At 38.8% G+C, this 12,887-nt stretch overlaps 1 protein-coding gene across 4 annotated transcripts in view; it reads right to left on the reverse strand.

Annotated features, from left to right (window-relative positions):
• Positions 1 to 12,887, reverse strand: part of DOCK4 (dedicator of cytokinesis 4) — a 248,967-nt gene that overhangs the window by 100,822 nt on the left and 135,258 nt on the right. For all 4 annotated transcript variants that reach the window (XR_014318362.1, XM_082770224.1, XM_082770223.1 and 1 more), the window contains exon 13: positions 10,537 to 10,662. Coding sequence is in view for 3 of the 4 variants with exons in the window: in XM_082770224.1 (XP_082626350.1) it covers positions 10,537 to 10,662 (126 nt within the window). In the remaining variant the exon portion in view is untranslated. The remainder of the gene's footprint in view (positions 1 to 10,536; positions 10,663 to 12,887) is intronic.

Raw genomic sequence — 12,887 nt, forward strand, 5'->3', positions numbered from 1 at the left:
ACCATGACTGCCCCAGATGTAGGTGCGAACCAGGCACACTACAGCTCAAGGTTTCTGACCTGAGAAGAAACAGAAGAAGCTTCATTCATGACCTCAATCCAACTAGCAATGAGGTATCACGGGCTAAACCGCAGTGGAGGATGGAGACCTGATCAGTACCAGTTACATGACAGAGGCAAATACAAGAAGCAAAAGAAAGGCCAATTAAAGCCCCAAAACAAACTCAAGAAACACTGACGGAGGACATGCTTAAGTAATGAAGGTTGGCCTTGCTGAACCGGCCAACAATAAAACACAAGTTTTAAGTAAACAGAAAAGAGAAATTAGGCAGGAATAATTAGCAGGCTGACAATGCACACTCAGGGGTCCTATTATCTTCACCCCGCAGTTTCATTATGGGATGGTTCTGCAGACTACCTTTCCTTCATAGATAGGAAGTTGAATTATCACTGTTCAGGACCCTGCTTACAAGCACTGTCCGCTGCTCCTGCTGCTCACAGGACGTACCCCCAGATACAGGACCTGCATGTGAGCTGCCCCTGGCCCAAAGAAGCTTCAGTGCTTGCATCTCAGGTGATGAGAGCAACATAGGTAATAACTAGGGAGAAGAAGGTCAGGTCAGAACAAGCACCACGAGAACATTTGTATGAACATATTGTTTGTTCTCTTATTTTTCTAGATATACTCGTACCTTATCTATGTGTCAAAGTAACGATCCCTCATTGCAAAAGTGTTTTCAAAGTTCCACTGAGGGAGCTGTGAGCTGTAATTGCAACACAGATTTTGTAACAGCAAGACTTTCTTCATATTCCAACCATATTCAGAACTGTAAAATTTCTTGTAGCATATTAATATGGAACAAGCTTTTCAAGCTGAAGATAGCTGTCAAAGATCAAAGGTAGCTGTCTTTGTTAGAAAGGAAAGAGTGTTTAGTTTGCCAGTCATCCTCAAGAAAGCTTTCTAGTGAAATAAATTCCAATTCAATTATTTACTGCTGTAACAAAACACAGTGTGATTGTATTTGACTGAGATAGCATCTCTGATAGTTACAGCTTACAGTGTGCAAATCTAAACTGTCCTGACAGCAGCTGCTAATTTGAAAATAATTACACAGAACTCACTGGGAGCTTTTGTTAGTAACTGCCTTTTTGAAAGCTTTGTTCAGAATTATAGGTCCTTTAGAGCCATGAATTGAGCAGGAGCATAAAACAGTATTTGGTTTACAGAAAGTTCTTGTTAATTTACATCTCTGTAAAGTGCAAGCTAATGAGTTGCTGTGCTTTATACTTTAAACGTGACTTGAACAGCTCTTAAAACAATTTCAGTTTGAGGGAGTGAAACTCTCTGGACATGGCACAGACAAAATGGTACTATGTGGGATGTAAATCTTGTGGAGGCAAAACGCATTAGAGTAAAGCTCTTGAAAAGACTTTGTAGAATAGGGCGAGAACTGTGTAGCCATAATCAGTAAGGAGATCTCAAACAAACAAACAAACAAACAAAAAAACTCGAACACATTTAAGGTGATTTTAACTTGAGGATAGGACCAGAGACATTGTGTCCAGCCCTTTGATTCAACACATTCAGTATCTCTTAGCAGCAATGAAGTTATCCATGCTGATATTCTGACAGCAACAAGCAAAACAAAATTAAAAACAAAACACGGGAAATCTTCCACTCCTTTTTTAGCCCAGTAAACGTGTGTAGTGGGTTTACGTGGCAAGGTTTTGGTAGCAGGGAGCCATAAGGGTGGTTTCTGTGAGAAAGATCTAGAAGCTGCCCCATGTTTGGGAAGGGCCCCATTGTTTTCCAGAGCTGAGCCAATAAGCGATGTTGTTTTGCGCCTCTGTGAGAGCATATTTAAGACAGGGAAAAAAACACTGCGCCACACAGCAGCCGGGAGAGTCAAGGGAGTGAGAGAACAGCCTTGCAGGTGCCAAGGTCAGTGTAGGAGGGGGAGAGGTGCTCCAGGTGCTGGAACAGAAGTCCCCTGAGGCCTGTGGTGAGGACCATGGTGAAGCAGGATGTCCCCCTGCAGCCCATGGAGTACCACGGTGGAGCAGGGTTCCACGCTGCAGCCCGTGGAGGAGACCACAGTGGAGCAGGTGGCCCTGCACCGACGGAGGCTGCCGCCTGTGGAAGACCCCTGCCGGAGCAGATTCCGGGCCGGACCTGTAGCCCGTGGAGAGGAGCCCACGCAGGAGCAGGTGACCTGGCAGGAGCTGCTGCCCGTAGGGGAGCCAGGTTGGAGCAGTTTTCTCCTGAGGGATGGACCCCGTGGTACGGACCCATATCTGGAGCAGTTCTGGAAGAGCTGCTGCCTGTGGGAAGCCCACGCCGGACCAGTTCATCAAGGACTGCATCCCGTGGGTGGGACCCCACAGCACAGGGGACGAGAGTGACCGAGAAGGAGCGGCAGAGAAGAAGCGCTGTAGACTGACCATAACCCCTATTCCCCGTTCCCCTGCGCCGCTCGGGGGGAGGAGGTGGAAGAGGGTGGATGGGGGGGAAGGTGCTTTTGGTTTGCTTTTTCCTTTGTTTTCTCACTTCTCTCGCTTGTTAGTAATAGGCAATAAATCTTACTATCTTCTTATGCCGAGTCTGTTTTGCCCGTTACAATAATTATTGCGTGATTTTCTCGTCCTTATCTCAACCCTTGAGCCCTTTTCACATATTTTCTCCCCATTCCTCTTTGAGGAGGGGGAGTGAGAGAGCGGCTGTGGTGGAGCTCGGCTGCCCACTCGAGCGGAACCACGACAACGTGCAAACTGACATGGGTACAGGTATGGTAGGTGGCAGTTTACAGAAACACTGGGAACAAGACAGAAGAGGTGTCTTCAGCAGTGCAACAATGCAAAAGAAGGTGGCCCTCTAGCTGGGTGATGCAACACTGACTACAGATAACAAAACAGCATATAGCTCAGATTTCACTGCAAGCTGCTGGTATTGTACTGCAAGCTGGTGGTATGTATTTGCAGTAGTCTCAACCTGGAGGTTGTAAATATTTTAACAATCAAAATATATGTATTTATTAAAATACCAGTTTAGAGAAAAAAATAAATATGTCCTGGAACACTATAGCACTACTAAACACTCGCTAATGCCCTTCTGTCAATTGAACTTTGATGATTTGTCCTCCTCTAGCATATTAAAATTTCACGTCAAGCTTCGCAGCTGCATTTAATTAAAAAGGTCAATTTAAAAATAACGTCAAGTTAAGCAATTTGGCACTATTCATGAAAATCACAGTGCAAAATGATGTTATCTGAGTGAAGGACATTCTTAGAAAGATCAAGTCAGGAACATATAGGCACACTGCATTTCACAAGGAGTTTAATCACTGTAGTAAGTAAAATCCCCTTCCTGAAACAATTGCTTTTCACAACTGCATTTCTGTTTAGCATTGTAGAAAGTACTGAAAAAGTGGCTGGCTGTATATCAGTGAATGTATTCTTAAAAAAAAAAAAAAAAAAAAAAAAAGCAGTTCTGAAGGGTGAAATACTATCAATACTTTTAGAAACAGGGCAAATCTCATTGACATGACTGAAGCTGTCAGTGAACATGTGTGTCAGGTTTAAGGGCTGTGACAACCACCAGTCAGATGTCTGTTCAGTGCTTTCTCTCCGTTTAGCAATATCTTGACTTCTTGCTTACTGCTGCAAAGAACAACTTTGCTACTTGCAAGAAGCACAGACCCACAATAATTACTGTTTGTCAGTAATATTCACATATGGCTCAGGAATGAGAGAAAACTGGGATCTTTTTGGTGACAGTTGACAAAAACTTATTTGGTGTTTGTGTGTGAATGTGCAGCTGCATTTCAGTACATGACAGGGACTGGGCAGAAAGAAATAAGACAATTTCTGTTATTTTTGTACTACTAGCAAGTTTTTATTTAACAAGACTCAGTAATATTATAAGAGAAGAATTAGAACAATGTGTAAGAATTTCAGGAGCATTGGTGACTTTGGTAACAGTTTTACTGTTTTACTGTTAGATTTAGTAAGCTTTGGCATTTAAACTGAAGGCCAAGAGGAAAAAACAGACTCCTTTTCTCAGTTAGCCTACTGTCCTTTCTCAAGAGAACATAATTTACATTTCAGCTTTATTGCACAAACTCTCAACAAGCCTTAAAAAAAAACTCATCAGAAAGCAGCTGACAAAGCAAATGAAATGCCCTTTACAAATGGGATTCTCAAACTGCAAAACTTTCAGATTTCAAACAAAATGTAGATCTACCAAGTTCTCTGTGACTTCTCTTTGCTTTTCCTTCTAACAGTGAGATGTAAAACAAATTGATTTGAACAGTGGGGAGTAAAAGATTTACAATCTTGTTTAACAGAAAACAGACCTGTTGACTTTCTAAGGAATTTAACAGGATTTTGAGACTATTTTTTCAGAGTTAATGCATTCACTTGTTAGTGTCCTAATGCTATTTACCTGTTTTAGTGAAGAAAGGCTTCCAAGACGTAACTGCCTTGCATATACTTCCAACATATCACTGCTACTTATTCTATGCTCAGAAGAAAGTCAGCTTACTCTTCCAAATACACTATCTGCGGAAGGCCCTTTTCCTCATTTTTCACTTCACAGAAACATAGAATATCACAAGTTGGAAGGGACTCACAAGGATCATTGAGTCCAACTTCTGGCTCCACACAGGACCACCCAAAAATCAGACCTTATGTCTGAGAGTGTTATCCAAACCCTCCTTGAACTCTAGCAGGCTGGGTGCCATGACCATTGCCCTGGGCAGCCTGTCCCAGTGCCCAACCACCCTCTGGGTGCAGAACCTTTCCCTAACCCCCAGCCTGACCCTCCCCTGTCCCAGCTCCATGCCATTCCCTCGGGTCCTGTCGCTGTCCCCAGAGAGCAGAGCTCAGCGCCTGCCCCTCCGCTCCCCTCGTGAGGGAGCTGCAGGCCGCCATGAGGCCTCCCCTCAGCCTGCTCTGCTCAGGGCTCAACAGACCAAGGGACCTCAGCTGCTCCTCAAATGTCTTGCCTTCTAGACCATTCACCATCTTTGTAGCCCTCCTTTGGAGGCACTCTAATAGTTTATGTCCTTCTGACACTGTGGTGCCCTAAACTGCCCGCAGTAGTCAAGGTGAGGCACCCCAAGATACGGCTGGCCCTTTTGGCTGCCAGGGCACACTGCTGACTTGCCATCAGTTTGAACCACCAGATCACTTTCTGCAGGGCTGTTCTCTAGTCTCTCGCCCCCACTGTACATATCTCCATCCCAGGTGCAGAATCCAACACCTGTTTTTGTTAGATTTCATTTGGAACCTTTAAGTCGAGGGAAGTTCATTTAAATTCTAGCTTTTCTTCCCTTTCCATATTCCTCTTCTATTTTTCCTTCAGTTCCTAATGAACCAAAAAAATAAGACAGACGCCATGGGAAGGAGAGGGAAAGCAATATAAAAGTTCTTTGCACTTGCCTAACCAACTATGGAGTCACATATTAGCATCTTTGTTTTCTCCAGCGATTTTCCTTTGGTAGAAAGGATCAAAGTCCTATTTTAAATAGTATTAAAATAGGATTTGAAAGCAGAGTATATTCCCCACGGAGCGCTTCAGTTTTGTGAAAGGTCAAAATTCAAGGTGTCTTTACTTGACAATATTACTCAAACATTTTGTGCAACTAATATATCCAAGGCAATATTACTTTCAGTAATTAAAAATACATATTTCTGGATTCTTGGAAATCAGAACAGCAAACAGTGGCAGGTGGAAATTTAGGCTGTTTGTACTCCATACGGGCTGATCAAGATTGGAAAAAATTCATACCACTCCTTGTGGGAGAAAAATGTTTAAGTGTGTCAGACATAAATTTCTCTTCCTAGAATCAACAGCTCTTTACTAAGTCCAAGCTCACTGACAGCTACATAGACACATACACTTACCATGATGACGAGAACAGATTCCATAGCTTTCTTTACATTTTTGCTCTCCAGACTCTTATTCTAAGCTTTGAAAGGGGGAATATGCTTCTAGTCAAAATCACATCGTTGAAAAATGCATGTTATCACATGGATAGCATTTTGTGAGATCATTTGTATAAAAAGACAAATATTTTAGTTCTAGTTTCAATTTAAAAGCTTCTGAAAAGGGAAAGAAAGAAAGATTGGAAAGAGTGTACATCCACATGAAAAGAGCAAAAGACCTTTTAATAATCTAGATGAAGGAGTAGTAAGTATATTCAGAAGCTTTCACAGACAATTCTGGTGAGATATTATAACTGGTGAGCTAAAGGACACCTCATGGATTTAAAAGTTGACAAATGTAAAGCAATGCAGTTGTGATGGTAAAAAAAAAAAAAAAAGTTACTGTTTCTAAATTAAGCATGCAAAAGCTTGTATGTAATATCAAAGTACTGAAACATCCTAGGCAGCTCGTTGTATATGCTATATGCTCGTTGTATATGCTGAAATAGTTATAAAAGACAACACGGAGAAACAAAACACGACTTCTGTTGTTGTCAGACATAAGAGAAGTCTAGAAGCACTAAAATTCTATTACAGAAATTAATGCTGCAGCTTCATGTAGAATCTTTAGCTATGCTATTTGTGAAGGGAAATCACAGGATTAGAAGAGGACCAAAAAATTCAGAGAGAAGTATTACAAAGAATATTCCAGTCAGGACTAACTAGCACAGATACTGATAGCAGCATTGTAGACCACTTACAGTTACATACAGGGAAAACAATGGTCAATGTAATACCATTGTGCTGACTTGTCAATTCTTTAACCTCTTCTAGTTTCGAAACAGTTTAATAATTTGGATGGACAGAAAGAAATATAAACGTTGATCCAAACTCAGAGGAAGTGGTGGTCAGATCTTAGCAGTGGTAATGCCACCAGCTGAAATCCTAAACCCAAAAAGGGTGCCTATAGGTAAATGGTATCTGTCTATGAAAATCTGTTGAGATGTCAGTCAATAGGACAATTGTTTATACTCTGCAGTACATTTTATGGACTAAGGCATTTGGAGGTGAAATGCTATAAAATATATATACTGTTTCAAACGTACATCTCTAGCTGTTTAAATTCAGAATTCTCTGTTATAATATATAGAAAGCTACATAGAATAAATTTCTAGGTAGAGTTTCAGGAAATAATGGTTGGGCTTAAGTGTATTTCTTAGTGAAAAAATAATTCTTACGGAAATCCACAAGATTTGTTTGCTTTATGCGCTAGTGTCTCACACTGAATGTATTTTGGCTGTACCACGTAGTAAGACAAATACTAACAACAGTAGCACTATTAATAACACTCTAGCTTAAATAAAGTAAACCAGATGCAGTTCTAGTTTGACAAGCACAACAAAGTAAGATGTGCAACTATATAGATGATTACCACATGATAGCTTACAGTCTGTTTACAACTGGCAGCCCTGGCAGAGAGCTCTGGCTCCTCCAGTAAATCTTCATTCAGACAAACACCTGTCCTAGGGTTTATTCTGATTCTAAAATATTCACACAACACATGCTAATGATCAGGCTTCTTTAAGGAATTAGGTATCTTCCACACAGATGCACACAAGTGTATGCATATGTGCCAGAACATGTGAGCATAATACACAGTATTGATGACAGGCAGTGATGCAGATGTTCCAAGTTAAATTTGAAACCAAATTCCATGAGTACAGAATATAAAAGCAGAAAAAGCAGGTACAGTTATGTATAGAAATATACAAAAGGGCTCTCACATTCTACCAACTACTATGTACATTAATTTAAAGTATTTCTCAAAAAGTTTAGCATGTTCATAGACATCTGATGTACATAAGTAAGTAACTATGAGGCTATCTGCCCTTTCAGGAGACATTGAACTGTTAAAATAGAAATTCAGAGTGTAATCACAGTTGTCCTTTGATGCGGTACAAAGCTTTCCAAGAATATCGGCTTGCACATCTGCCGACTGCCACACAAGGATGATGGAAAGGGGAGTACTAGTGGTTGCACGTAGCCTGCCCTTATATCCTTGTTAAACCTAGAAAATGTATACCAATTACGCTCATAAGAGGAGATTTTTACTTCCTTTCCTTATTCTGCCATCTAGAATAGAGTGAGTTACCTATTTCACAGCCTTTTTTGAATCATGCATGCCTTTTTTTACTTATCTACTTCATGTTCTAAAACACTTGAAGTTCTTCATTAAAAAATTCCATTGGTCCTGAAAAGAAGCTTCACCCTGTCAGTCTCCACTGACATAAAAAGTATTGCGCCGTGAAAAATATGCATTATTATTGTCATCAAGACTCTGGTATGGCACCTATGCTGATCCCAGTTACTTTTAGAAGCAAAACCTCTAAAAAGAAAAGGACTGATATAGTGTAAAACAAAGGTCAGTTAGAGTTTAAATATGCCAAAATAGGAGATGGACTTAAAATCTTGCACTTCATACAACAGATACTTCAGTTTAGCAGCATGTAATATTTCTTACTAAGTAATTCAAGACAGTCTCATTCAGAACCCTAACCTAAGTGCTAATTAGCCGGAGCAACACATTCAATTTCAACAAAAAAAACAACAAAAAAGACCTAATTAGTGACCATTTCCAGTGGCAAAAGATGAAGTTCTCTCATTCATCTCTGAAAAGAGACACTAGAGAGAAACAAAATGAAAGGGGAGCTTTAAAAGAAAAAATCATTTCAAAGGCTAGGTTCCTGCAGGCATTTCACTGCCTAGAGCACACTGCTCTGGTTAGCCCTTGGAACTTGTCGTTAGAAGAATGAGATGATTATTTCTTTTTAGGAGAAATCTCCTCTATGCCAGCAAACACAGACTAAAAGTTGTACTTTTTCTGAACTGAGGTATGCATACATTTTGACCAAAAAAGCAGTACACCAAAATCCATCTATTATTTTTTCAATAAAAAAGGACAAAATGAGCATGTGCATTTCTTTGAATTTGGCTTGGAAAACTCCTCGAGCAGCTCACTACACAGTTCTCTGCTATAAGATGCTTTTAGCAGTTTAGTACATCGAGTTATTTCACAAATGGAAAATGAGAACTAAGAAAAGATCTGAGAAAATTTGATAACACAGAGAAGAAGGCCATTAAATCATAGATAAATAATGAGTAAATGGAGAAAGGTTTCTTAATGGGAATTATACTGTGCTTTTTGTAGCTTTGTAAACCTGCTTCCATTGTTATCAGATGTATTATCTACAATACACATTTGAGTCATAAGACAAATTCAACAGTCACACACACAAAAAAAAAAAAGCTTAAAAGCCTTAAGACTTTGATTGAAGACTTCCATTAAACATGAGTATATAATCTACCTCTAAATTAAATGGCACCAGACTCATGCGTTTTACTGTTCTAAATATCATGGTGACATCAGCAGAATATTTTCATAATAACAATAAACCTGTTTTATTAACTTGTGCTCTGTGAAAATTTTAAGTGATTAGTAGTACTGATGAGGGATGCAGAAGGACAGATGTTTAATTGGCAGTAAGAACACAAGAGTGAATTCTCAATTGTCAAATTTCAGGCAGAAATCCAAGAGAAGTACATGCCCATAGCTAAAGCCGAGTCTCATTACTGAGTTTTAAATGCCTATTATGACTTCCTTGATTAGTGAAGCATTGAAGCTTACATATTCTTGCCTCAAACCTCAGTTTTCTTCTGATTTATGTATAAAGGAATGCAAAGCATGTATTTGTAAAGAAGAAATAGTCCCTATTAAAAAACTCCAAGTCCTGAGGATGACTTACATCTGAGAGAGTCAAAGCACTGCATGTGGACTCAGAGTTGAAACAAAGATGTGAGCTCCTCCCTCCAACATTTCTCAGTAATACAAAAATCTTGCCTAACTCATCTGCTTGTAAGAGTGCTTTTCCTTTAAAAAGATACTGTCTGTATAACTTCCTGCAACCCATTAAACTTAAAAAAAATAATAATTTATTGGAAGGAACTATAGATATTACCTTTGTCTTCTTCCTATATTTGCTTCTTCATGTACATATTGACACATTCTTTCAACCTTTCTTCCTTCAAGCACTTAAACAGGTTGAAGTATATTATCCTACAATCTGCTCAAAATAAAGTCTCCACATCCCCACATCCCTACAATGACCTATTTCCAGTATCTCTGTCTCATCAGTTGAGGCACAAACCTGGTGAAACCAGAAGCTGTACAGTGTCAGTAAAAGTCTGTGAATCTTTATTTAGGAAGTAACCAGCTCTGAAGAACATAATGTTCTGCCGGTTATTGCCTTCTCTGTGCAGAGCTCAGCAGTCTTGGATTCAGTCATCTCCACTTCCATAAAGTAGGGTTTCATCTCTCAAAAAGAGACTGCTATAACTGTATGCCCTTTTGAAATTGATGTAGTAATTATCTAATGTGATGGGGCCTCTGGGATACAGCTTTCTTTTGTTTATATCAGAAAAAAAAAAAAAGTTTATGGAAAAGTTTAAGGATTTTTAGAATGATATACTTGTTTCGAAAGCAACTGAAAGATCAGTAACTTCTCATTAGTTCTTCCTCCTGCTGCTTATGGAATTTTTTTTCTTTTAAACTTACCAGGCATGATAATATTGGAAAAACCTAGCTTCCTTGTTATGGATACTCCATGGGTAAACATGGACGTATACTCTCTCCGAATCTGTTCTATGTCTCCATGAAGCAGCTGAAGAGAAACTGCCAGACCTGAAAGCGAAGAATAAAACAAGGGAAAATAAGACATTCAAACAGACTGTGATCATTATTACTTCTTCAAAACTTTGTATGTTTGCAAGTATATATGCATTCCTGACAGGTAAGACAACTGAGAGGAAGTTCAGTTATATCAAGCTATTATATTATTACTCTATGTTATATTATTACTATATTATTGTATTATTACAAGCTATTATATCATGTTATTATATTTAGTAATATCAATACTATTAATGTATTTAGGAATGGTGTCAACACCCAGAAATCCAGAAGGCTGAGAAAACAACTACCCATGAAAAAGAATTAGCAAATTATTACTGATGTAATGTAACTACAATGACACGTCAGATCAAAATTGTCTCAATAGAGATGGACAGAGACCTTAACTGGAAAAAAAAGTTAGAGAAGCGTCAATTAGGAGAAATGTCAATCGGTAATACTTGCTACAACTTAATTTTTTCATTTACTTCAACACAACACTGCCTTCATTGGTATGTAAAAAAAGGTGCAACCATGGTTCTTCCTATCCATCAGAAAAACAGGGACATCTCATTACAAAGCATCATTTCACCTTATACAAAGTAATACAATTATTCAACCAAATTTTGAAGAAACAAACTCCAATAAACAAATCAAGCATAATCAATATTTGTTACATAGGCAAAGTAATGCCATAATGACTGAAATTACTTCTTTTTTTTTCAATGTTCATCAGATTTAATCAATCGTGCTCTTTTCTATGTTTGCTAATAGACATGCAAAATGCAAGGGTGATAATATAATAATTTCCCAACATTTATTGCTTTACAATTTAGGAAGCATAACTTCACCTATTATATCTGCAGTATACAAAACAAATTGCAAACACAATACTTCATCACTGCTGAAATTGTCAAAAACAACAGGCATACTTTTTGGTTATTTCAAATATAATCACCAAGACGAGTGTCAGGATGATAGAGTTTGCAGAGATTAATCTGCCTTGACCTTCAGCATTACTACAGCATATTATGTATCAAAAGATCAAGGGGAAGATAAGAGGAAACTTTTCATATACACTGAACAACTGGAGATACAAAGACAACTCTGATTAACTTCAGATTAAGTTTAAGTAAATAACAAACTGAACAACAAGGTCAATGGTCCTTTGGGCTTTGGAAGAAATTTCCCCTATGAGCATGTAACTGTTTAATTGAATGAATTTACTTGAAGTCTGATGATTCTTAAATCATAACCTGAAAGATCTGTCCTAAGTACTACTAGTTCAGCCTACTTCCTGGAAGACATCAGAGGTTTAATTAGCATAACACCTTTTATGTTCTTCCTCTTATCTACTCTTATATTTTATAATTTTGGCAACTCCAGAGAATATGATGCTCTAACCCGACTTCAATTCTCTTAACATGAAATAGAGCTCACCTACACATCTCCAAATCAGTGCATAAGCAAATATTACAAGGAAAAATGTTAAGTCTATTCTAGTTTAAGGACTAAATTTAATAATGGACATTAATTATCTTGGTAATGGTAATTTGTTCTGTGATTAACCACTTAAAAACTTCTAGGGAGTAGGGACAATTGCCATCAGTGTAGACCAGAAAACAAACTCTTGGTGGCCTGCTTATGTCTGTGGTGGTTTTACCTTGCCGGGCAGCTGAGCTCCACCACAACCACGCTCTCACACCCCCTCCTCGAAGGAAAAGAGGGAGAAAATAGAGTGAAAAGGACTCAAGGTTGAGATAAGGACAGGGAGATCACTCAGCAATTATCGTCATAGGCAAAACAGACTCAGCAAAGGGAGATTAATGAAATTTATTACCTGTTACTAACAAACTAGAGCAGTGTTCCAATTCAGTCTGTGGGATTACATATAGCCAATTCTACATACAGTAGCTACATCTTGTAACTATCTATTAGATACAAAGCACAAAGCATTCATATCAATGTGTGTTGCACTGTAAAACTGAACAAAGCTAAGTAAGAGCTAAAATAAAGTAGATGTAATTTATTGTTTTGTCATTAGATAAATGCTGTTACAAGTCAAAACAAATCTGCAGGCAGGCCAAGACAAGTCCAGCCAGCCAAAGCCAGAGAGGTCCTGAGGACTGTGCTGATAGCTAAACACAAAACCTGTAGCCAGCTATATGCAATATCAATTCCATATTTATGGTCTACAAAAATACCACTTGACAAAGAAACTAGACCCTCACCGTGAC

The sequence above is a fragment of the Aythya marila genome (assembly GCF_965140915.1).
Source record: "Aythya marila genome assembly, chromosome: 1".
NCBI classification, from domain to species: domain Eukaryota; kingdom Metazoa; phylum Chordata; class Aves; order Anseriformes; family Anatidae; genus Aythya; species Aythya marila.